Source organism: Podarcis liolepis (genome assembly GCF_965112155.1).
Source record: "Podarcis liolepis genome assembly, chromosome: 8".
NCBI lineage: Eukaryota > Metazoa > Chordata > Lepidosauria > Squamata > Lacertidae > Podarcis > Podarcis liolepis.
In genome coordinates, this window is record NC_139560.1 from 45,152,630 (window position 1) to 45,176,085 (window position 23,456).

Consider the following 23,456-nt stretch of genomic DNA (forward strand, 5'->3'; position numbering starts at 1 on the left):
TAAATTTCTCAAATAGATCAAAGGTCAAAATGAGGAAAGTGTCCTATTTTAGTTCACTACTCCTTGATTACTAGTCTTATAACTAAATACCAATGCTTTTTAAAAAACAGTCTTTAGATAAGAGCGCTTGCATTGCTTTATTGCGTGTATTAGTTAATCAATTTCTAATTAAAGATGCAGGTTTCCATTCTGGGGTGAAATGTTGAACAGCACCTCTTCTCAATCTGGGAGGGAAAAAGTTTAACTCAGTGAATTTAGCATTTTTTGTACATAGCAGTAGCAAAACATCGGCGCATATGCTCTACCGCATTCTCTTGCAGAAAGGTATAAGGACTCAGTGCATTCTAACCTGACAGCAACTCTCGGACAATCTCAGCTAGAGGTCGTTGTTCCCAGCCCTACAAACCAAGTTCTTTTAACTAGAGACACCAGTGGTTTGAGCACTCGAACTATAACCAGCAAAGCATGTGCTCTGTGGCCTTCCTTGCAGCAAGAAATTGGAAACTACAGTTTGAAGTAGGTTTCCAATTTCGGCTTTGAGGCCGTGTGCGAACAATGTTTTGCTGATTCAGGTGTCACAGCAAACCGACTGGTGCTGAACAAGAACCTTGAAAGAGCAGCAGCATGCAAGAGCAGAGTGAGGGCACCATGACTCTGCAACTCATTTCCGATCCTCTTAAGGGGGTGGGCTAACTTGTAGCACCCCCACCCTCAGCTGTATGTTTGCTTTCATCACATATGCATTAAAAAACAATCTCAGCAGCAATCTACAATCAAACACAGTCATGACAAACATAATGGATCTCAGCTCTACCCCACTACAGAAACAAAACAGCATATTCACTGGGTGATGAAAAAGTGGTAAAACAGAGGACTATCTTATTTCTAGTAGAAGTTCCACAAATGGGGCACAGTAGCAGAGAATGCCCTGTCTTGGGTCATCAGAAGCAAGACCTCCTCCACAGATCTTTAACTCCAAGGGTAGTAGATACAGAGAGATGTATTCGGGGACCAGACTCTATAGACCTATAGACAGCCAGTATGGCAAATACATGTGGGATGAAAATGAGATTATGGGGGAGCAGAGAAGAGCAAATTCTGGAGGCTTTTGTTGACATGCAAGGGCTGCTTAGAGTGAGGCAGAGATTTAGTAAGCCCTTGCTGATGTTAGTCTCCCCAACTTCAGAATTATTTCCTTTGTGCAAGTGATTCACAAACCTATCTGCCATGACAGACAGCAGGGATTCTATTAACTCTGTTTTTTAAAGTACAATCGTGCACAACTGTGCACCAAGTGGAAGGGTGCCAGGAGAAAGAATTACAATTACAGTAGTTTGGTGCTCCCTGTTTCCAGCTGAAACATTGCAACCAGTGCCAACCAGAAGGGGCACTGATTTCCACAGATGTCATGGTCCTACCACCCAAATGGGAACAGAAAGCTAAGGCAGAGCATCTTCCTAACCTCTTCTGAACTATACGTAGCAAATAGGAAATTAAGGCTACAGCCATACCTGGGAGTAAGTCCCATTGGATTTAGTAGGACTTACTTTTTTATAGCTTTTCAAAATAATTTATAAGTTTTTGTGATTCTTACAAATGACTTCTTCACGCAGCTCATCATGCAATGAAGGTGTAGGATTTGAAACTAAAACCCCCTTCCACAATGCCAGCTTACTCAAGGGCTAGCCTGCCTCTAACTGGATGTTCCATACAGCTATCAATTGAGATATCTTTCTTTCTCCAGGTTCAGAGGCTGTCTGTCTCTGAATAGGCTGATGGAGACTAACAGAAAAGCATTATTAGCCTCAAACTCTGCTTGTGGGCTTCATTTTGAACCTGGTTTCCATTGGGGGGAATCCAGGGATACTGGATTAGATGGGCCTTTGGAATGGGCCTGCTCTTCTATGAAAAGCCTTTTCATATAATCTGATCCCTACCCCATTTTAAAGAAAAGATTGCTCTTTTCTATCTTATCTTGAATCAAGTTTTTGCTTTTTTAGCCTGTGAATACAACCCAGTGCTTCAAGAATCTTAACAAATCCCACTGTTCTGACGCATGAAGGTTTTTATTCTGTAATACTATACAACTGACAGGAAAATGATGCCTTTTAGCATCTCTATAGCTTAAAAAAGTTTCTAGAGTTGCTTACAAAGATCAGTCAGTCAGGTCTTGCTTTGAGGGAGAAATTTAAAATCGTGTAACTACACGTAGTTATTGGGAAGGTGGAAGGGAGAGTAAATTTTTTGGTTGGAGTACCTGAGAACACATTGGGAAAGAATGGTGGTTGGAAAGAATTGGGGGAAGGGGGGGTGAGAGATGGAAGGAAGGATGAAAAAGAGAGGTGGAGAACAGAGGAAAAGGCGGAAGGAGGATGCTGTGCTCTGGCAATCCCAGAAATAGTTTCCCTCTAAGCTGGCCTATCATTACTGCAGAGCTTGTGCAAGAAACAGAAGTAATGATCATTATCACCATCTTTATATAGCCTTAATTAATACAAAACATTAATGTGTACCAATATCTACTTTTGTGTTGTCCACCCCCACCCCATCCAAGCTTTTAGCCCGGCTATGAGCCTGAAATTTGTCCTTCACCTCCAACTACTACATTAAAGGAAATGGATGTTTATGTACAATTTTGGTGCAGCTAAACTGATACTGTCTACACCGAAGGTGGGAATGCATCAAGTCTGTAAGAGCTACATGGTGTTTTAACAGATGCCTTAACCCTGTTCACGTGTTACTTACAGGTGGGACATAATTGTGATGGTTGCAGAACAGAACCATGCTTTTAGCCCTGCCTGCACCTGACATACATCTGTATGTGAATAACATGACAAAACAGGCATTGAATTACGAAATTCGAAGCTCAGGCATGGAATTGCTGTCCTACACAAAAATCCACTCCTAGAGACCCTGTCCCCCTCCTCCCCATGGCTTTTCCTAACTTCATCAGGGAGATGAATTTTGTTGTTCCCATTGTCAAACAACTGTAGATCTACCAGTAGAGCCCAACCTACCTTCTCCGCATGCCCCCTGCCAACCTGGTCTGCACTGTCAGGAGCTTACCAGGGTTTCTTAGACAACCCAAGCTGGAGATGCCAGGGAATGAACTGTGGACATTCTGCCTGCAAGTCATGTGGTCTACCCTCACCCTTCCAAATGTAAAATTCTCCTTAGCAGAAAGCTGCCACCACTGCACTCTTTTACAAATATTTTACCTGCTATATTTTTAATTCTGACATGGCTTTCTGCCTTGTACTGATGCAACTGTCAGCTCTCATCACATCCACGCTATATATGGAAAGTACATGAAAGGCAGATTTAAACCACATGGCTTCCCCAAGAGAACCTTGGGAACTGTAGTTTGTTAAGGGTGTTTGGAATTGCAAGTCTACAGTTCTCCAGATTCTTTGGGGCAGATCATGTGCTTTAAATGTCTAGTGTGTTTGTGACCTATGTTATTGGAAACTACTCCCAAAAGTATGTTTACTTTATGCCCATCTTTGCAGGTCACATCTATTCATGGTTTAATTTCTCGATAGGACCGAATTACACCCACCCACACTTTGTAGGCTATGCTATCTTTAACTACTTGGTCAGCTCATGAAGATGAGAACTCTAACTATTGCAGAACTGTTTTAAGTACAACAAGGCATCTGCATTATGAGGCCCACCAGGCTAGAATGACACCACCAAGCCCTCAGCAGCTCTTGAGCTCCTTGTGGCTTAAGCTGGCCTCATCTGCTGCCAACAAAGTTGCATTTGACCCATTTACACGATGTTTGTAGGAACTGATCTACTGTTTCATAATCACTGCAATTTTACAACACCAGCACTTTGACAAACCCCAGATCATCCCCGAATTTAAGTCTACTATCTCCCCCTCCCTGTTTGGCTATTCTCATACACTCTGATACACTGAGTAATTGGCCCTCAACGCCATGACATGTGTCCTTTTAAACGATACATTAGACAATATCCAATGTCATGTGAGGAGTAGGGGTGGAAGTGGATGGGTAAGGCCTGTGTCAGAACTGGACATCTGTTCCACAAGCAGGCTGACACTGTTGGTTGTCACCAATACAGAGCAGCAGTTCTAAAGCATCAAAGCAAAGGCAAACCGGGTAAGATTTTCAGAAGTAACAAAGACAGCATTTCATGGATTGTTGAAAAAAGAACAGAACTGATCTGCATGTCTCAGCAAATCTCTAGAAAACCTGCAACCTATTCCATACTTTCAAGTTCAACAACAACCAGAACAAAACTACTTTTATCTTTCACATGCAATAGCAGCTGGAAAATAACTCTGAGTGGCGGTCAACTAAGTTTTACTCAGACTTATTCAAATGAATGGCTCCAATTTAGTGATGTTCATTAATTTTAAAGGATCTGCTCTCAGTAAAACTTAGTTGAATGCCACCCTCTATTTTAAAGATAGCTCTTCATTAATTCTGCAATGTAGAAAACTTGCAGCAAGTATTCTGTGGACCTTCATCAAATTTCTAACCCAAACTTAGTCTCCAATAACGGACAATGCACATGAAGGAAAAGGAAAGCAAATGACAACAGATTCAGCAAGGGGGCTCACAAGCTTCAAACCCGTTTCTCAGAAACTGGCCAAATGCACATTCCAAAGGAAATCAACAACATCCCTTCAGTCATTTGCTGAGTATTTTTTTAAATGTTCTATGAACAACACTTGATTTGCCACTGCATCTCTGAAAAAGGGACACACTCACCAAACCAATTAAGATGTGAACGGCATCAGCACCCTCATACAGCTCAGAGCACTGTGTCCTTGGAAACAGGGTCCCAGGTGCATAACTGGGCAGGGAACAGATGTGCACAACACAGTGCTCCATGTGCCATTACCCTCTCTACGCGCTAAGCCTCTCTCTCCATGCACTACAAGTCCCATCGTCCCTGGCCATGCTTGCTGAGGCTGGTGGGAGTTGTAGTTCATCAACATCTGGAGGGCCAAAGGTTTCTTTACACCTGCATCAAGTCCTTTCCTGAATACAAAAGTCCTACCAATGAATTGCGGGGCAAGGTGGAGGGTATTCAATTTCCAAACTTTTAACTTTTCTGCCAAACAGAACAGAATTTAATTTTCATTAAAAAAACCAGAAACTAAGCACAAACTTTTGCATCAGAGCCATCACGTGGGAATACATTCCATTGAAATCTGTAATAATAATGTAGGATAATAATCTGTAATAATGTAGGATTTCAGTTCCAAGTTGAAAGCCAATGGTCATTGCCAACTGAGGTGTGTGCAGAAAATTCCAACATTATTTTAGTGTCCCATTTTCAGCAGCTCACAACCCTTAAAAAATAAACTACTTGTCTACTATTTATTTTATTTTTCAACGTTCCCAATATGAAAATGGTACAGCTTCTTCTCTAGAGGGAAATGCATAAAATAAATGTGGGGTTAGGGACCCCCCCCCCCAGTTTGCAACCATGGAAGAAAACTTTCTGATCCCAGAATGTCTGCAGCATATTAGAATGTAGCCCACTAGAGAATACATCAACCAACCAACCATTAAAATAATAAACAAAGTGAACTGATCTACTTACCCTTTTGCTATTCTGTCCTGCGCACAGAGGCAGTAGTAAATGTGATCTCTCCTGCTATACCATAGCTGCCTGCAAAGGGTGCTTTATCCCCAGCTCCTGAGCCCTTCTTCCCATTCATCACATCTTCCAGTGGTATGGCAACTGAAAGAAAAACTGGAGTTGGAGGCCTGCCGCTATCCTGTGCGGAGTTAAAATTGGGATTGGCCATTTTCGGATCTGCTGCCCTGGCAACTGGTACAGGTATCGTAGCGAACCTCCTCACAGTCCCGCCAGTATCCTGCTGTGCAAGGACAGCATGGCCAGGTATGGGTTTCCAGTCCTGTTTATTCTGAACAGAAGAGCCCACTAAAATGAAAGGTGGTGCATTTCCCTTCTTCCCTTCTTCCATCATCACATAAGTTGGAGAGGACACTTGTGGTGGTTGGCCTTGTTGTAGCATCTGCGGCTGTAGATACTGCGGCTGGTCCTTACCACTAGATATGAATAGGGTTGCCTGGGGAACAGGAGCACCAGTTCCAACAGGTGGAAGGGGTGGTGGAGGTGGTGGTGACTTGCGACCTTGTTGATGCATATCAGTTAGACAATAGAGAGTCCACACATTAGAATATGGTGGTGGTTGTCCTGGTTCGCTTGTTGCCATGGCTATAAAATAAAAATTTAAAGAAAATTTGCTGGCATGAAAGACCATCTAGTAGGATGTACGAACTGCAGTCACATTGCATAGCCTTACCCACAACTTTATGCCACAAAGAAAGGATGTTACAGAGAGGAGAGAATCCCTGAAGGCAAAAGGGAGGACCTTGGCATGGCTGAAATGGAGAACAGCAGAAGAACTGGTTCTCATAATTTTTGAAATAAATCCAAAGTATCAAATTCACAACTTTGGGGGGCAATTTTTGTCATTAGGTACTTCTGTTGGTTGTAAGGATACTGTTTTCGTATGGGTGACCCAAAGATCATGGGTTGAAAGTGTCTCCTCGACCACAAGTCCTGTCCAGCCATGCCAACCCTTTGTGTTCCTCTAACTCCTGTCCCCTTCGGCATTCTCTCTTCTGTAAGATGCTTCCAGACCTTACCTACCTACACCTCTCTAATGGGAAGTGACTCTAGGGAATAGTGTGCCATCACGGGGCACACTAAGGCCATGGGAAAGGTGCTAGGAGAGCTTCTCCAGCTCGAGAACAGGAGTGGGCTACTCACTTCTCACAGAGGGAGAGCAGAGAACAAGAGGAAACAGTGTCGCCATGGGAAGCCAATCCTCCAGCTGCAGCAAGATCTGCAGTTCTCAGCAAGAAGCGATTAGTCCCCTCTCTGTCAACAATCTGGAGAAGACCAGGCCTAATGGGACAGCCCAGGCAACCACCACCATTTCTTTTAAATGCAAAAACCTAAGCAGTGCCATGGCTGAGCATCTGAATACTAGTTCGTTTTTTAAAAAACACAACCTGAAGCCACAGTCACCCACATCACTTTCTGCTAACCGTTGTGAGCATGTGTGTAATTTTGATTCAAGATGCATAGTCTATTGTGAGAGGGGCTAACCATGGTTTAAAGAAGGGCCAAAAGGCATTGGCCTAACTCCCCGCTGAATGTCATCCTGCTCCGGCCCAGTCTGCTTGCAGGAAATGATACAAGACTTGAGCAGAAAAACGGGGCAGCTGGCACTCACGCAAGGTACGTTTTTGGGCCTACTCACAATCAACCATGCACCTGGAAAAAAACAGAGGCAAAAATTCCAGACATGCACATTCCAGTTTGGTGCTGTGGGCTCTGTAACTCCCTAAACGCAAAAGTGACCAATCACTTATCTCAACACTGCACTGCCATAGATACTTGCATTTAAATAATTAAAGCTCCAGTCCCCAAGGCACTGTACCAGCACAAGGGCTTTGGGGCCGCAACCACACCATTCATTTAAAGCACATGGTTTCACCGACAAAGTCCTGGGAATTGTAGTTTAAGGGTCTGGGGGCTCTGTGAGAGGTAAACTGCAGTTCCCAGTATGCTTTGTCGGGGGAGCCATGTGCTTTTAATGTACAGCGTGGGTGTGACCTCAGTCTCAGCTGAGCTATGGGCACAAGTGCATTTGAGGAGATGGAGCCATCTGTTGATTATGGAGCAATAATAGCACTACAACATGGAATAGGCAGCTTTCAGAAATATCTTGACTTTCTTACCTGACATAATAAAACCTGGATCAGCTGAACTCAGTTCCTCTGCAGTATCCATCCTGTCAGGGTCACATTCTGCATCATCTGCAGATGGATCTAGAATACTAGCAAACTGACCTGCATTCTGTGAAGCCATCAGCGGATTAAAGAGACATGCTACAGTGTCTACGAAAGGAATTACTATCTGCTGCGGAAACTGCTCTACATACGGTGGTGGTTGGGGCTCTCCACCAGCATTGGGATCATCATCACACATGGGGGTGAGCTGTATGTCTGATGTGAGCTCAATTTCACTTGAACAAGATTCAGCCTGCAATGGGTCTTTATCAGGAGGAGGAGGTGGTGGTGGTGGCGGGGGCGGCTGTTCTTCCAGCAAGGGGTCTGAGGAATCTGGATCTGCTACGTCAGCAGGTGGCTGCTCAGCCTGACTGCCTGAGGTAACTACCTCCCCAGGAGCAGAGGTGTGGCTTTGAGTGGCGGACCCAGCCCTGAGAGAGTGCACAGAAGCTGCAGGGGCAGCAGGTTCTGCTTCTGCTTCTGCAGGGGCAGCAGGCTCTGCTTCTGCTTCTGCAGGCGCAGCGGGCTCTGCTTCCTCGGGGGTAGGCTCTGATTCTGCGGGGGCAGGTTCCGGTTCCGCAGGGGCAGGTTCCGGTTCCTCGGGGGCAGGTTCCGGTTCTGCGGGGGCAGGTTCTGGTTCTGCAGGGGCAGGCGGTTCCTCTTCTGCAGGGGCAGGAGCTACTTCCGATGGGGCAGGGGCAGGTTCCGGTGCGGGTGAGGGTGGCGGGGCCTCTGTGACTGAAGCAGCAAGTTTCTCTATACTTTGGGAGGAGGTAGGGAGTGTCTGCACTGAGACCGCCACATCCTTCAGTTCAGCTTCGGAAGAAACAGGTTCAACTTTACCTAGCATCTGGGATGCCAGCTGGGCTGGATCGGCCGGGACGTAGGCGAGCCCAGCTCCCTTTTCGTCCCCAGCCCTGTCTACAAACTCGTCCACGGTCGATGGGTACTGGGTTGTCTTGGTGCACTGTTCACGGCGTGGTTCTTCACTTATCTGGTCCTCTTCTGTGTCCGTCGATTTCTCCTTCCGTTTCGGTTCGTCACTCATCGGAGCCGTCGTGTCCACCTCTGGCCTATATGCATCTCCCACGTCAGCCCTTTTGCGGGGCACCTGTGCCGCTCCTGCTGTCCCTTCTGCCCATCCTTCCACTGCAGGGTGAACAGGAAACAAGGTTAAACAGCTTTCTTCTCAAACTGCTTTCTCTCTCTCTCTCTCTAAGCCACCAACTTGCAGTTGCCTAAAACCACCAACTTCCAAATCTAGTTTGAAAAGCTTAACACTTATTTATTAATTGCTGGGAGACTCAATGAATGGCTAACAGCTTGTGAAACGTTGAGGTTGTTCCATACATTCAACTGTCAGATAGTGTCCACTTGTCATTTCAAGGCTGCACAATAGGAGCCGGTTTTCTGCAATTCCCCAAAGACTGGCTTTTAAAAATACTTTCGCTTTATACTTTAAATGCTGAACAGGAAATGTCATAATGACCTAGACAACATTAATCCCTTTCCATGAAGCCACTTATTTCCTTTGGAGAGGGGTTACAGCTCAGTGACAGAGCAAGTGTTTTTTAAAACCTCTTCCTGTAATAGTTAGCTCATGATCTGTGGTTTTTATATTTTTAATGTGGTTTCAATTGTACAGATGTAACTGTTGCAAACCACTTCGCTATTTTTTATTTAATTTTCATATGCAAGTGGTTGTTTTTTTTATGGACAAATACATATACAAGGTCTGCTGTTTGCTTCCCCACTGCTGCCAGGCAGGACTGGGAAAGACCTCTATTCAAAACCCTGGGAAGTTGCTACTAGTCAAATATCAACAATACTGAGGTAGATCCTGGCCTGATTCAGTATTAGGCAGCTGTGTTCTTTATGGAAGGTGTCTGCTGAGCACCACTTTCTATAAACCCCAGGTTCCTACAAATCATATGTGGATCCTTTCTACTTCAAACAATTCATCTGCTTCTGGACTATTACCAAATAGTGGTCATGGGCCTTATGGACCTGACCTGATCTCAAGGCCGAATAACCCTAAATAGCCACTATGAGGCGGCTGCCCCCCTGTGGCCACATGTCCATTTGGCAAGTTGCATGTGCACTATTCACTTCTTGTTTTCCTCTTGCATCCACTCAGTAGCCTAATTTAGAAAGCAGGGGAGACCTTTTCGTTGTTGCTATTGTTAAACAACTGGGCATGAGAATCCTCATGGACCTGCTGTGAATCACACTAGAGATCTACCTTCCGGCCACCTCTGCCTTACAACATAGATCAGGGACATATTTGGGGACAGGGTATTTTGTGACTGCATGAATAAACTTCCCCAACCTGCAGCTACTTATTTGTTGCATATTTTCCACAAAAATACAAGTCAACTTTCTACCAGGGATGAGGAAGCTGTGGGGCCTTCCGATGTTGCTGGGCTAGAACTCCCACCATCCTTGACTGTCGGCCATGCTGTCTGAGGCTGGTGGGGGTTGTATCAAAACAACCTCTGGAAGGCGACAAGTTCCACCATCCCTGACTGCTGACTCAAACAGTCTCTCTTCAAATCGCCATTTAACGGGATCTCTCCAAATCCAATTTAGCTGCCTCAGTTATAATCTCTTTTTGAGGGAGACAGAATAACACATTGCAGTAGTTCTGTGATCCTGTTTACAGGGGCGGAACGAGGCTTTATTTCACCCGGGTCTAAGACTCAGTTTGGCGTGCGCGCACACACACACACACCCCACCATGTGCATGTGTGTACAGAGAGGCTGGAAGCCTCAATGGTGCCCCTCTGAAGGCTTCACCCGGGGCAAAAAACCTGGCTAGGTCCTGTCCCCCCCAATAGCTCTGCTGTGTAGCATATTTTAAAAGGCATGAGATTCCAGGACTCAGGCTATGATATACGTGGAAGACTAATGTGGCAGAAAAGGAGTTTCTATTTCTACAATTGATAACAACAAATGTTACTCCTGCTACTAATGATACGGTTCAATAGTCTTTAAACAGAGATATCAAGTCTTTTTAACCCAAAATGATGATTCCAATACAAAAACTGCAGGCTATCATTTAGAAAGAAATACAGTTTGCATAGTGCCTGTCAATATATTCTACATACTGTCTAAAGTTTATCCATACATACAATTCCTAGTGATTTAAAACACATGTGCAAAAACACAAGATTGCTGATTTCCCCCCCAATACCAGGAAGGACATATACAATCACCCTTCCCAAGCTGCATTTTCTTGTATGGGGTGAGTTTCAGTTGGAAAATGGGATGAGGAGGAGAGCCCCTTTTCCCCCCATGCCAAGCTTCCACTTCAAATCGCACCCTCAGCGGCTGCACTGTATTTCTTTTAAAAAGAGGGAGGGAAGGCAGGAATGATCCACACTATAAAGTGCATTCAATGCACACTTAAAGCAGACTGCTTTCCCCAAAGAATTTCAGGAACTGTAGACCCCCCCCCAACCTACAATTCCCAGGACCCTTAACCAACTACCACTCCCAGGATTCTTTGGGGGAAATCATGTCCTTTAACGGTGTCTTGGCTGTGCTTTAAATGTACGGCATGCATCTGCCTGTGCTAGTTCTTGCCCCAAGAACTATTGCTTTGCTGCTAATGTCTTACCTCTAGTCATATGAAACTCTCTCACCAGGTCTTTAATGTCTAAATTAGGGTGGTCTGGAAAGAAAAGGTGGGAAAAGCCAATTAATTTTAATTCAGGGTATCAGATTTTACAAAGGCTTAAGGGGGTGGTTTGCTGACAACTTACAAATTGGAGCCATTGCGGCAGTACTGTTAGTCCAAAATGTCACTGAATTGCTCTATAAACTAGTATTTAACTTAAAAAAGAAGAAAAGCAAACCTTCTCGGAAAAGTATCAGTTCCCTGAAATACACAGCAGCAAATTCAGTAATGTTAGAGGGACTGGCTTTCAGAACTGCTCTGCTCACTCCCTCAAGTAGAGTCTTGAGGCCATAAGGAACCACCATCCTGGGCTTTGTGGTATGCATTGTTGCCACTTGAAGACAATACTGCAATTTCACAACTGTAAGGAAAGGAAACTGGATGAAATAAACTGGTGTTTTCTACAATCTACACTACTTTCTACCCATAAACCACATGGAAGGTATCACTCACAGTGATTTTTCAGGGCCTCTAGTGGACAGTAATGAGGAAGTTTAGCATGTGTAGACCTCTTATGGGAATTTTTGGAGGGGAAGCCATGTTAGGCCCAGTTCACACTGCTAAATACATGCACCCCCGAGGGTAGCTGTAGAATGATGTCATTTTGTGCATTTATATTCTGCCTATTAGGGTAAACCCTCCCAAGGCAGCTAACAAAAATCAATACAAGATAGCATTTCAAGAGGTGTTAGGCTTCTGCAGAAAAAAAAACAACAGAAGTTGCTTCCAAACCAGTTTACTGAGCATTCCTATTGATTTGTTTGCACGTTTGTGCGAAGGGTTACACACCTCATTTTCCAAGGCATTTCCCCATCACTCTCCGAATCACAAAAAGCACCACCTGAATTTGCAGATATGCACTTGAATCACACCTGTAAATAGCAACAGGTGGAAAATGCCCAGAGACTCTTATGATGCCTTACAGATTAACAAATTTAATATGGAATAAGCTTCTATCAGGTGCATGGAGTGTTATACTGAGTTACAGAATACATATGGGAATTTTTTGGGGGGTGGGGGTGTAAAAAGTGCGGTCAGCAAGGGAAATAAAATGCAGAAAGTATTAATTATGCACATTCACAAAACAGTTAAGTACATCCCTATCACACCTGTATTGTATTTCCAGCTATATTTCTACTCAAACCTAAGTGTGTGTGTGTGTGTGTGTGTGTGTGTGTGTGTGTGTATCTGCACAGACATACATACACACACAGACAGATATGCATCTGATGAAGTGGACAAAGTGGTCCACGAAGTTTATGCCATACAGTAATAACTTTGTTAGTGTTTAAGACACAAATCGTTTAATTATAATGCAGAGGAATGTGCTGGGAGTCTTCCCCGAGGGGAGGATAACTACAACTGAAATAAACCATATAGCCATAGTAGGGCGCCGCTCCCGAGACCTCGGGCCCGGACTCCGACGCCCTTCCCTGCACGCTCCTCGCCCAGCTTGCAGGAAGCCGCCCCTCGCTCGGCTCCTTGTTTGCTCCCCATCCAACCCGCTCGTTCTCCTCATCAGCCACAAGGTGGCTCCCTCGCTCGCCAAACCGCCGCTGGCTCGAAAGCCGCCCGACCTTTCTTTAAAAAATACTTCGCTAGTCGGCTGCGCCAAAGCTCCCGCCTCGCCCCTTGCCGGAGCCTCCTCTGGAGCGGCGAAGGAGACCGGCGGACCTTTTATATCGAGATGCTCCTGGTGGGCGGGGCTAGAGCGCACGCATTTGTGAGGTCACAAAGGCCGAGTTAGACCAGCGCTAAGAAAAGGGCGGGGAGGCCGGCCCTGACGTTCGCCAGGCCTACTCTAGATATACGCGCGAAGCCCCTCAGCGCGGCCAACTCGGGATGAGCGCGCGTCTCACTGAATCAGGCGCGAAGAGGGTCAGGGCGTCAGGGGTCCAGCTGCAGTTATTACACGGCCGTTACATAAACGTGTGTCACTATTACAATAAAAAACCAGCCAGTAGCTCCACACGTGACGAGTTATCTAGTGTAGAGAATTAATATGCCGCTCACTGTTTGCATTCCCAGGTGAAACTGACTTGGCTACGCTCGTTTCCCTGAGGGAAGCGAGTGGGGGAAGCGCTTATTAAGCCTGTGGTGTTCAACAAGAGGCCGACCCCGTGCTGGCAAAAGGCAATTTCCCACATTTGAATTCAAGTTATATTGGCAATAAGAGACGGTTTGGCATAATGCCTAGGGTTCAAATCCCCACTCAGGCATTAACTTCACTAGCGGACCTTAAGGCAAAGCACTGCATCTTAGCCTCACCCAGCTTACAGGGTTCCTCTGATGATAAAATAGAGAGCAGAAGGCAAAGTGGTTATAAATGTGTTTTTTAAAAATTGTTTTGTCTGAAAAGGTTGTTTACAATCTGTAACACATGCTTCTTTTCTCCCACCCCTATAAAATGTATCTTCATACTGCTGTCAAATGCTAGATTGCACACTCATGAAGACTCTTTCCTTCCAGTATTTTGGAGGTGCTTTATAAATAAGTAGCAACAAAATGGATGCCTGCATATGTACAAATTGACAACATACACGAGGCATGTGAAAATGAGTACAAAAGACATGTCTCTTAAATGTTTGACTTTTCAAATCCACTTGCAATGTGTCAAGAAATGCTATATAACACTGAAAAGCTCAGCTATTCAGCATTAAGTTCTCCCCTCGCTCCCTTAAATCTGTTCACTGCTTGAGCGCCTTCCAAGGGCCATAGGTAAAGGTAAAGGGAACCCTGACCGTTAGGTCCAGTCGTGGCCGACTCTGGGATTGTGGCGCTCATCTTGCTTTATTGGCCAAGGGAGCCAGCGTACAGCTTCCGGATCATGTGCCAGCATGACTAAGCCGCTTCTGGTGAACCAGAGCAGTGCACAGAAACGCCGTTTACCTTCCCACCGGAGCAGTACCTATTTATCTACCTGCACTTGACGTGCTTTTGAACTGCTAGGTTGACAGGAGCAGGGACCGAGCAACGGGAGTTCACCCCGTCGCGGAGATTCGAACTGCCAACCTTCTGACCGGCAAGCCCTAGGCTCTGTGGTAACAAATTAACAAGTTGCATGGAAGTCAACAGGGGACTGTTGGCATCCGCTTCTGTGAGTATAGCTATATGATGCATGTGCTTTCTGAACATTTATTTGCTACAACGACTTCTGTGTGCACCTGAAAATAAAGTATGTGAAGAGATCCTGAAACACAGCAGGCACAGATCTCCACTGGGGAGTTCATGTAAGCTTTTAAGGCTTCACAGTGTTCTGGTTTTTGTTGTCATGTATTTTCTGATTTTGAACATTGTGGACCAATTCTCTGTAACTCAGGACTTTAGGGGAATGTAAAAGACAAGTGTGGAAGTGAATGCAGGTGGACTCTTGGCAAAGCTAGTAGTCAAGTGAGTAAGCAATTGAGTATAGGCAGATAAATGTTTTTCAAACCCTGCATATGCATGGAAAGCAGAAGTAGAACTTTGTAGATCTGGAATTATTCAAACACTCGGGTAATTAATACAAGTGTATTTTGTTTCCTTTTTTAAATGCTAATGTTTTCAAAATGCTGGGATCTATTCAGGCATTTCCCTATCTTATGTTTAAGCTAAGGCTTGAAAGCACTGAACTATCTGCAGGTCTGTACTACAGATTAAACCTGTACAACTGAGATGACCACCTAAACAAAGATGATGAATTCCTAAATAAAGTGATTTTTGAAAAATTCTCAAACTGAAGTAGCGAACATTGTGCATAGTCTAATGGATTTTATGCAACCATTACACTGGAAGAGATAGAAGGCCATCAAAACTTATCCCAGCACACAAAGATCATTCACCCACTTGCACAACACAGATCAACCTGTGGCACAATTCAGCTCACAAAACAAACTCCAAGGCCTCCAGGCAACTTAATCTAGAGGAAAATCCCTTCCAAATGTAAATCATACCCAGTTCATACCATGTAAAATTTATCCAAGTTATGCCGCATGAATTATTGTGAGTGTGACTTATGCTACAAAGCTTCCAGTCTAATTGTAGCAGTCTTGGCACTCCAATAGAAAAAGAAGGGAACCAGTTTTCAATGTAATGGTTCGCAGGTGAGAGATGTGAAATTGTACAATTTCATTGATAAATATTATTGTATCATATTATAAGCCCAGCACACTCCATTTCCTCTCAGCTAGGCTAGCCAAAAAATTAACTCAATATAAATTTTCTTTTGATTTCCACAGTTTGTTCAATTTAATTATTTTTTTTTTAAATATATTTTATTAAAGATTTTAAGCATTAAATTCACCAAACACATATAACAACCTCACCCAAATACAACAAACAAAGAACAACAAAAAGAAAAAAAAGAAAAAAGAGTAACATATAATAACAAAGACACCACAAAATCAAATATTCAACATTCATCTTTTCTTAAACTTTTGGACTTCCTCACATCTCCCATTCCTGCGTTCCCAGTTATAGAGTTATAAACAGCAAATTATCACCTTGTTTCAACTCTTATTTTGTAATTTTCAAATATTATGTCCCCAGCTTTAAACATTTTTATCCAATACTTAAATACCTAGTTTAGACATAATGTTATTCCAAAATTTAACTTATTTCTCTGATCTCACTTGTTCTCATATTTCTTTCAACTAAATTGCTGGTGCCGTGTTGTTTTCAGTCCTGCATCCTTCTTAACACTCATACAATTTACAATGTTTTTGTAAATAGTCCTTAAACTTCTTCCAGTCCTCTTCCACTGCCTCTTTTCCCAGGTCTCGGATTCTGCCAGTCATTTCTGCCAGTTCCATGTAGTCTATCAGTTGCGTCTGCCATTCTTCCACGGTGGGCAAATCTTGGGTCTTCCAATGTTTTGCGATAAGTATTCTTGCTGCTGTTGTTGCATACATAAAAAAAGTTCGATCCTTCTTTAACACCCTCTGACCAACAATACCCAAAAGGAAGGCCTCTGGTTTCTTAGAGAAGGTATACTTAAATACCTATTTCAATTCATTATATATCATTTCCCAGAAGGCCTTAACCCTAGGGCAGGTCCACCAAAGGTGAAAGAACGTTCCTTCAGCTTCCTTACATTTCCAACATTTGTTATCAGGCAGGTGATATATTTTTGCAAGCTTGACTGGGGTCATGTACCACCTATATATCATTTTCATAACATTTTCTTTCAAGGCATTACATGCCGTGAACTTCACACCGGTGGTCCATAACCTTTCCCAGTCAGCAAACATAATATTGTACCCAATCTCCTGTGCCCATTTTATCATAGCTGATTTAACCGTTTCATCTTGTGTATTCCATTTTAACAGCAAGTTGTACATTTTTGAAAGTACCTTAGTCTTAGGTTCTAACAGTTCTGTTTCTAGTTTCGATTTTTCCAAGTTTGTTCAATTTAATTAATTGCTCCTCTATTGCATTAACTCTGCTGTTATTTGCTGTGCAACAATTGTCCCTTTCACATTTGTTTGATCAAGCAACCCTCCTGGCTAAGCCGCTGATGTAATCTATGCAGGTGCTGAGGGATTCAACAGGATGGCATTTAAAAAACAGAGGTCAAGTCAGGAAAATGTTCTACAGATTTTATTTAAGAACCAATGTGGTAAATATAAGAAACAAGCATTGAAAGTTTAATGGCAGAACGTAAAGTGTTTGGCTCCAGGGGGGGAAAGTGAATACATCTTTTAAGGAAAACATTTTTTTAAAACGGTAAACAAGTACAGATTTTGCATGGGAAACATGTCTTTGCAGCACACATGGAATACTGTTGTCCAAGCCACAACTGAGACCCAGTTCATAGGTTGAATTTTGCTTACACAAGACATGGGCAGTGCATCAACTGAGTGGCATGAGTACTATTAAACAGCTGGGTTTCCCTACAGTAGACACAGGGGAAACTAAAAGGAAAGAATCACACACCCTTGTAACCAGGTATATTTAGGGAAAACCAGCAAATTTAAGTGCATGCTCACCATTCAACCAACATCAGCACATGTATTCTGTATGCTGATATTTCTATGCAAGTATGAATCAGTTCTGAGCTGAATATGGTAGAAGTATTCAATCTGCAAAACCTGGAGAAACTAAAACATGAAGAACAACATTCAGGTTCCGGCGGCAGCCCAGAACATTTCAGCCTTTTTTCTCAACTGAGGTGATAAACCAATCTGAGCTGTACACAGAAAACTAGGTGTTAGGGAGAAGGATTCTAGGTTAGAAACTTCTTTTCCTGAGAAGCTAGTCTTCTATGTGGAGGTGTTGTGGTTGTCAAATACAGAGGAACATTTAATCCTGTGAGCCCACTTCCTCAGACTTTCTTGAAAGAAGCCAAACACAGGCCTACCACCTCAGAGGAGAACGAGGCCTAAAGACCCAGCCTAGATATGACCCTAATTTGAATAGAGCAGAAGGGGAATTTAATCCTTTCTCTCATCAAAATTCCTTCTGCCCAGAATGGAAAAAGGTAACAGGCCCTAGTATTTATTCTCGCAAGTGCTTGTGTGTATTGCTCAGTAGATGGTTAAGCACCACCCTCCTTCCAACTCTGATCAAATAAATGCCCTTACAACTGCATTAAACAAAAACTATTGGGAAACCCTCCACACGTCTCCTGCACCACATCAAATTTGGCCATAAGTTACACCATTCACTTTGATAAACATCCAGGTATTCTTGAAAAACTATGCATATTTATCACTAGAAGGCTACTTAACTGAAGGGTAATTACAAAGAAGGGAAAACCCTCAAATCTTGTTCTTAATTTTACTCAGCAGAAATATTTTTTAAAGTACAGGTTCTGTAAATTAAAGACATTTATAGCACACCAAAGTAAACAATCTAAAGTGACATGTAAAAATTCAAGTTATTCACTTGAAGGACGTCATAATGCAATAAGGTATCAACAACAACAAAAATATACCAGACCTGGTAAATTCTTAATAATATATATATATATATTAAACCAATGAGATGCTTACTCTGTTATTGCTATTAGACCATGCCTCCGAGCTATAACGTATAAAAACTTATTCCAATTACATAAAATACAGCTGAGATTATTCTCATCACTGGCATAATCTAATATAAAAATACCTTTGACATTTACAAGATAGAGGTTTCTTCTATGTGTGCACGAGAGGGGTGGGAGTGGGGGAAATACATGGATGGCACTGAGCCGCTGTCAACATACAAGGCGAGATTACTTTGCTTGCAGGATTAGCACATCTCAAAACAGACCTGGCGACAGCAATAGGCCCATGGTCAGGTCACTACTGTTTTATTTATCATCTAGACACTTGTGAGGAGCCCCTCCTATGAACCCATCATGACAGTGCAAAAGTCTTCTAACTTTAATAGCCTTGCTCAGGCATTTATTGGTGTGTAATCCTCAAGTCATGTAAGCTGGCACAGGTGTACTTAAATCAGTTAACTTGTACAAGAGTCTAAGATGCTGAGCTAGTTTAACTTACTAATTCGTGTCTAAAGAAAAACTGCATATAAGGTAAAGTGCTTGCACCAATTTAAAAAAAACCTAGCAGAAAAATTGTGTGAGAGAGAGATTCATAAGCAATCAGGGGTCAAAAATGCTTTCATACAGGCACATAGCTCCCAACCCACTACGTGTTTTAAGTTTTGTTAAATTTTGTAGCTGTAGGATGGCTGCTCCTGTTTCATGAGCTCAACATTGAAAGCTTATCCTCAGATCCCATGACCATGCAGGGATGAGGATGCTGCTGCTGTGTTTGATACCCATTGACTCTCTGTATGACCACCAAGGGTGAAACAACCTTGTTGTAAGGCAACTGCAATCTCTTGCTTGAGCGCTGCTAATTTCCCAATCCCCTTGCCCTTCCAAGGAATGTACTGCAAGGATCCCAACAGGTTTGTTGTGGGTTATTTTTAATCTCCAAGCCAAGAAACAGAATGGCAAATCCTGCCATTTTAAGCAAACAAAAGAGCAAACATCCCATGTCTACAAAATGAAACCAAAGCAGATAAGCTGTCAATCCATTGAGAAATGGGACTTATCCAAAGCAATAAATAAATAATAATAATAATAAAGAAATATTCACAGCATATAGTGTTACTAAAAAGTAAAGGTGTAGTTACATCTCTTAAACATTCAACTTCTCTTTTTAGAAGGCAGCAGGTTCAGCTGTCGTGAAGTGCTTTTTACTGGCCAAAGGGAGAGTGGGGCAATCTAACCCACAGCTCCAGTCAATACTTGGCAGTTTGGGGAGCAGGCTTATGCAGGTTGGGGAATGCTCTTTATGCACTGCACCACACGGAGTATCAGCGAGAGCTGGAGGTGAAATGTGGAGCCCCCTGCTTATATTTATCTCCACGTGTTCACTAGAAGCATGGCAAGGTCTGAATCAGGGCCAACAAATTTGTACTCTCCATATGCCAAGAAAGTGTTGGAGCCAGTCAGTCAGGTAAAGTACAAACAATATAAGCATTTTTCAGAGTGTGCCAGAATAAAAGTTTATAGCTAGATACCAGGAGTGAAAGTAAGGCTCTAACCACTTTGAAAGAAAAAGGTACTTCAGTTCTATAAAGTTACACAATTCCCAAGTATTTAGGAAAACTGCTATTCCAAAAATTGGTGTTTGAGTTGTTTTTGATTTTAAAAAAAAAACACTTACTTGTTAAAAATAAAACACTAAAACAAACTGGAATAAAGATAAGTGACATCATAGGTCTGGACTGCCACATGGCAAGTCCCATTATATTTAACATATGAGTGATAATTTGTAAACACCTTGTTAACAGCAAAGCTAGTAGGCAACAGTACCATTTAAAACAGATAAAAAATGTCTTCAACACAATTATTAAGGGTTTAAAAATAAACATTTGGCTGAAAAATAGAAGTTTCTAAATCTTCACACAATTTAACATAAATATAGGGTTAGGCTCTGTTACACATGCATTTGGATTATCAATACAACTTAAATGAGCAGGTTTGCTGTGCTGTGAGTGAGCCAGGCTTGATTCTTTCCAGGCTCGCTCTGTTTTTGTTGGCCTCTGAATAAAATAATATCTATTTCTGCCTATTTACAGTTTCAAACAATTAATTACACAGTACTGTTTCAACAAACAGTTGGTATTCCTCTTCAAAAGAACAAATAAACCTATCCAAAATGAGAGAAAAAAGCTTTTTGCAGAAACTGAGCCAATGTTGTTATAGAAGTCAAAGTGTGCTTATTGTAGGCTCCTTTGTACAATCACAAGCTAAATATGTTCCACTTGTCTAAGAACAAACAAAAAAGACACACCTCAAAAGCAAAGGCTTCCAAACCTGGAGAAGTCCTCTAGCACAAACCCCACAGAATCCCAGAGTAGAGATATGAAGACAAGTGGGAGGTGGGGGAAGGAATAATTGAGTAACAACTGCCTCCCCACGACCTAACCCAATTTTCCAGTCCCCATCGCCCCAGGCCTTCACATACCTATCCCAGAAGTTAGGCAACTTCCAGCTCCCACTCACTCAATTAGGACTTGTGCAAGAGAAATTGCTACTGGATTAGGCCCTAGGACACTTAATATTTTTTGGCTAATTTTGCCCTTAACCATTGAAGATGGCAATGTTTTTCTGCCACCAACTCTAGATGTCGTGGAAAAAGTGTCTCTGGCACTGGTGGTTGTTTTCAGTAGAGAAGCTGGTCCTCCTAACAGTTTTGCTCTGAGTGCAGAAACAGGGGGAAGAAAGAGTTGAGGCATCCTGCCCATCACTGGGGCACCACTTCTTTTAGAGAGGCTAACGCTGCATGTATGCGGACATGCAATCTGTTCTCAAAATCATACCCTGTGAATTCCTCCTGCAATGAAAAAGCAAACAAACGAATACATTAGCCTAAGTCACTCAGGTTTACCAAAAAAACATGGTAACTTCTACGCAGGACAGAATATGGCATTTATTTGTTTATAGGACATAGCTCAATACCCTCAAGGGCAATGCAGGCTGGGAAGGATAAGAGGTTTCCATTCACATCCCACAATTACTATTAGCAATGCCACCCTCCAAGTCCAGCCAGGCTATATCATGAAGGAAAGGACACACCATCTATATAATAATAATGCTCAATTCATTTACTTTTTTTTTTACCTTTGCCTGGAGCAGTAATGCTTTGCCTCTTGGTACTGTCTGCAGGAGGAAGCAAAATGACATTTTTTAAATTTGTGTGCAAATGCAAGAAAATAATACTTTGGGAGACAGACAATGGCACATTATGGGACTTTCTCCATTTCTCCACTCTCTGCTTAAATCTGCTCTGGAGGTTTTCCAAACCCTACAGTGAAAAATTGGGGGGTAGGCAGGGGAGAGGAGAGGACGTCTTGTTGCACCAGTGGAAACTTGTTCTATGGTCTGGTTAGTCACCACTGAATGCCCCTCTTTAACTGGTCTAATGAGAATTCAAATTCTGATAATGAGTTTGGCTAGCAAAATGCCAACTACCAGAAATTAGATATGTAATTTTAATAAATAACGTCACTCAATAAGTTTTTTGGTATCTCAAAATAACTGGCAGCTGTCTCTCCACATTAAAAAGAAGAACAAATTTGCACACACAGTGGGCGATATTCAATTAATGAGTCCCATTAGCACAAGGATTTCTGCTTGTGCAACGTGACTCCCCCCCCCCCAAATCTCCTTCTAGAAAGCAGTAAACCTCGCAGGCCATCTTCCACATGCATTGTGTGTTTTTAAGTATACAAAAATGGGGCATAGCCCTTGTATATCCCCTCCTTTTCATATAAGGATCCAAATAAAAAGGCAAATTCAAAATACTGATACATCATCGATGTGCCAGTGGATCTCTGATTTTCATGTTCAAAACAAGCTCATGCTGCCTTTCCATGGTCTTGCTGGAGAGCAATTAAGAGGCAGGTCTGAAAAGCATTAATTAAAAGCTATTTTAAGACCTTCTCTTTAAATATGGCAATGAAGAGAAGCGTGGGCGGCTGAGTGTATGAAGCATGAAGAGAAAGAGTACAAAGATCTCTAATTTTTACATGCCTAGATCTTTACACTCTTACTAGCTTCACAAGTTTTACCACGCACAGTTGGGAGGCATTAAGTATATGTTAATAATGCTTGGACTACTCAAGAGTGTTCCCTACTGGAAAAGGGCTTAAGCAACCCAGCAAGCCACCCATTCCTCGCTCTCTTTACCTGTACCGATGCTCTTCCCTTCCCTCCTAATCTCATCCATGATGCTAACCACCGCTCTCCCACTTCACCCTAAATGTGCTGGAAAGGTAGGGGTAGGAAGAGAGACTCCAAGCCACATTCGTAACCAGCTAATGCCTGGTTTAAGAGTAATGCTGAGCATGCAAAAGAAAGGAAATAAGAGGAGACGGAGAACCCTTACCCAACAAGGGTTCAATGTATGTAATTTAAAAAATTTGACCACTAGGCTCTACCTACGATACTGGCATAGCATCAACTACAGGTCCCTGACATGCTAATGCTACATGTATACAGACCAGCAACACAATTTAGATATCTTCTCATGCAGTATTCTTTAACCTTTTATTGTGATACTTGAACTCAAGCCTCATTGCAAAAGGGGAAACGGGTCACCTGACACCATGCTGATGTCATGTGACCAACATCAGAGTGGCTGGGGATGGTGGAGTTCAGGAACTAGCCCGCCAGGCTGAAAAGGTTTTCCACCCCTGAGCTAGATCATATGTTGAAATGCCATATGCAATTCATTTGACTCCATCTGAGAATATCACCTGTACTACCAGTGCAATATCATTTCACAACATTTAAACATTTTTCACCAACAATGCTGCAGTGACTGAATAAATGGACATTTCAAATGGACCACTGATTTTATTGCACTGATTAAATGCAAGAGTCATATCAATAAATTGCTGGTAAACTTGATGCAATTATGTTAGGCAATCAGTAAACTGGTAGGATAAGATTAATACAACTCCCCAGAACACAGGAGCACGTGTTAAAA

The 23,456-nt window shown here is 42.7% G+C and overlaps 2 protein-coding genes across 6 annotated transcripts in view; both read right to left on the reverse strand.

Annotated features, from left to right (window-relative positions):
* Positions 1 to 118: 118 nt before the first annotated feature.
* On the reverse strand, positions 119 to 13,318 carry CABYR (calcium binding tyrosine phosphorylation regulated). Of its 4 annotated transcripts, none has more exons than XM_083517776.1 (6): positions 13,065 to 13,315; positions 11,666 to 11,848; positions 11,428 to 11,481; positions 8,652 to 8,957; positions 5,581 to 6,222; positions 119 to 224 (listed from the first exon to the last, which is right to left on the reverse strand). In XM_083517776.1, the coding sequence occupies exons 2-5, from the start codon at positions 11,811 to 11,813 to the stop codon at positions 5,588 to 5,590; spliced, it is 1,143 nt and encodes a 380-aa protein (XP_083373902.1). In that variant the 5' UTR covers positions 11,814 to 11,848; positions 13,065 to 13,315; the 3' UTR covers positions 119 to 224; positions 5,581 to 5,587. The 4 variants fall into 4 exon arrangements, with proteins under 4 accessions (XP_083373902.1, XP_083373900.1, XP_083373899.1 ...); XM_083517774.1 differs by having other exon boundaries at positions 5,581 to 5,721; positions 7,758 to 8,957; positions 13,082 to 13,313; XM_083517773.1 differs by having other exon boundaries at positions 5,581 to 5,721; positions 7,758 to 8,957; positions 13,065 to 13,312.
* Positions 13,319 to 19,377: 6,059 nt separating this feature from the next.
* Positions 19,378 to 23,456, reverse strand: part of TTC39C (tetratricopeptide repeat domain 39C) — a 43,392-nt gene continuing 39,313 nt past the window's right edge. For both annotated transcript variants that reach the window (XM_083517771.1, XM_083517770.1), the window contains exons 13-14: positions 21,587 to 21,625; positions 19,378 to 21,299 (exon numbers count right to left, since the gene is read on the reverse strand). In XM_083517771.1, coding sequence (XP_083373897.1) covers positions 21,210 to 21,299; positions 21,587 to 21,625 — 129 coding nt within the window. In that variant the 3' untranslated portion in view covers positions 19,378 to 21,209. The remainder of the gene's footprint in view (positions 21,300 to 21,586; positions 21,626 to 23,456) is intronic.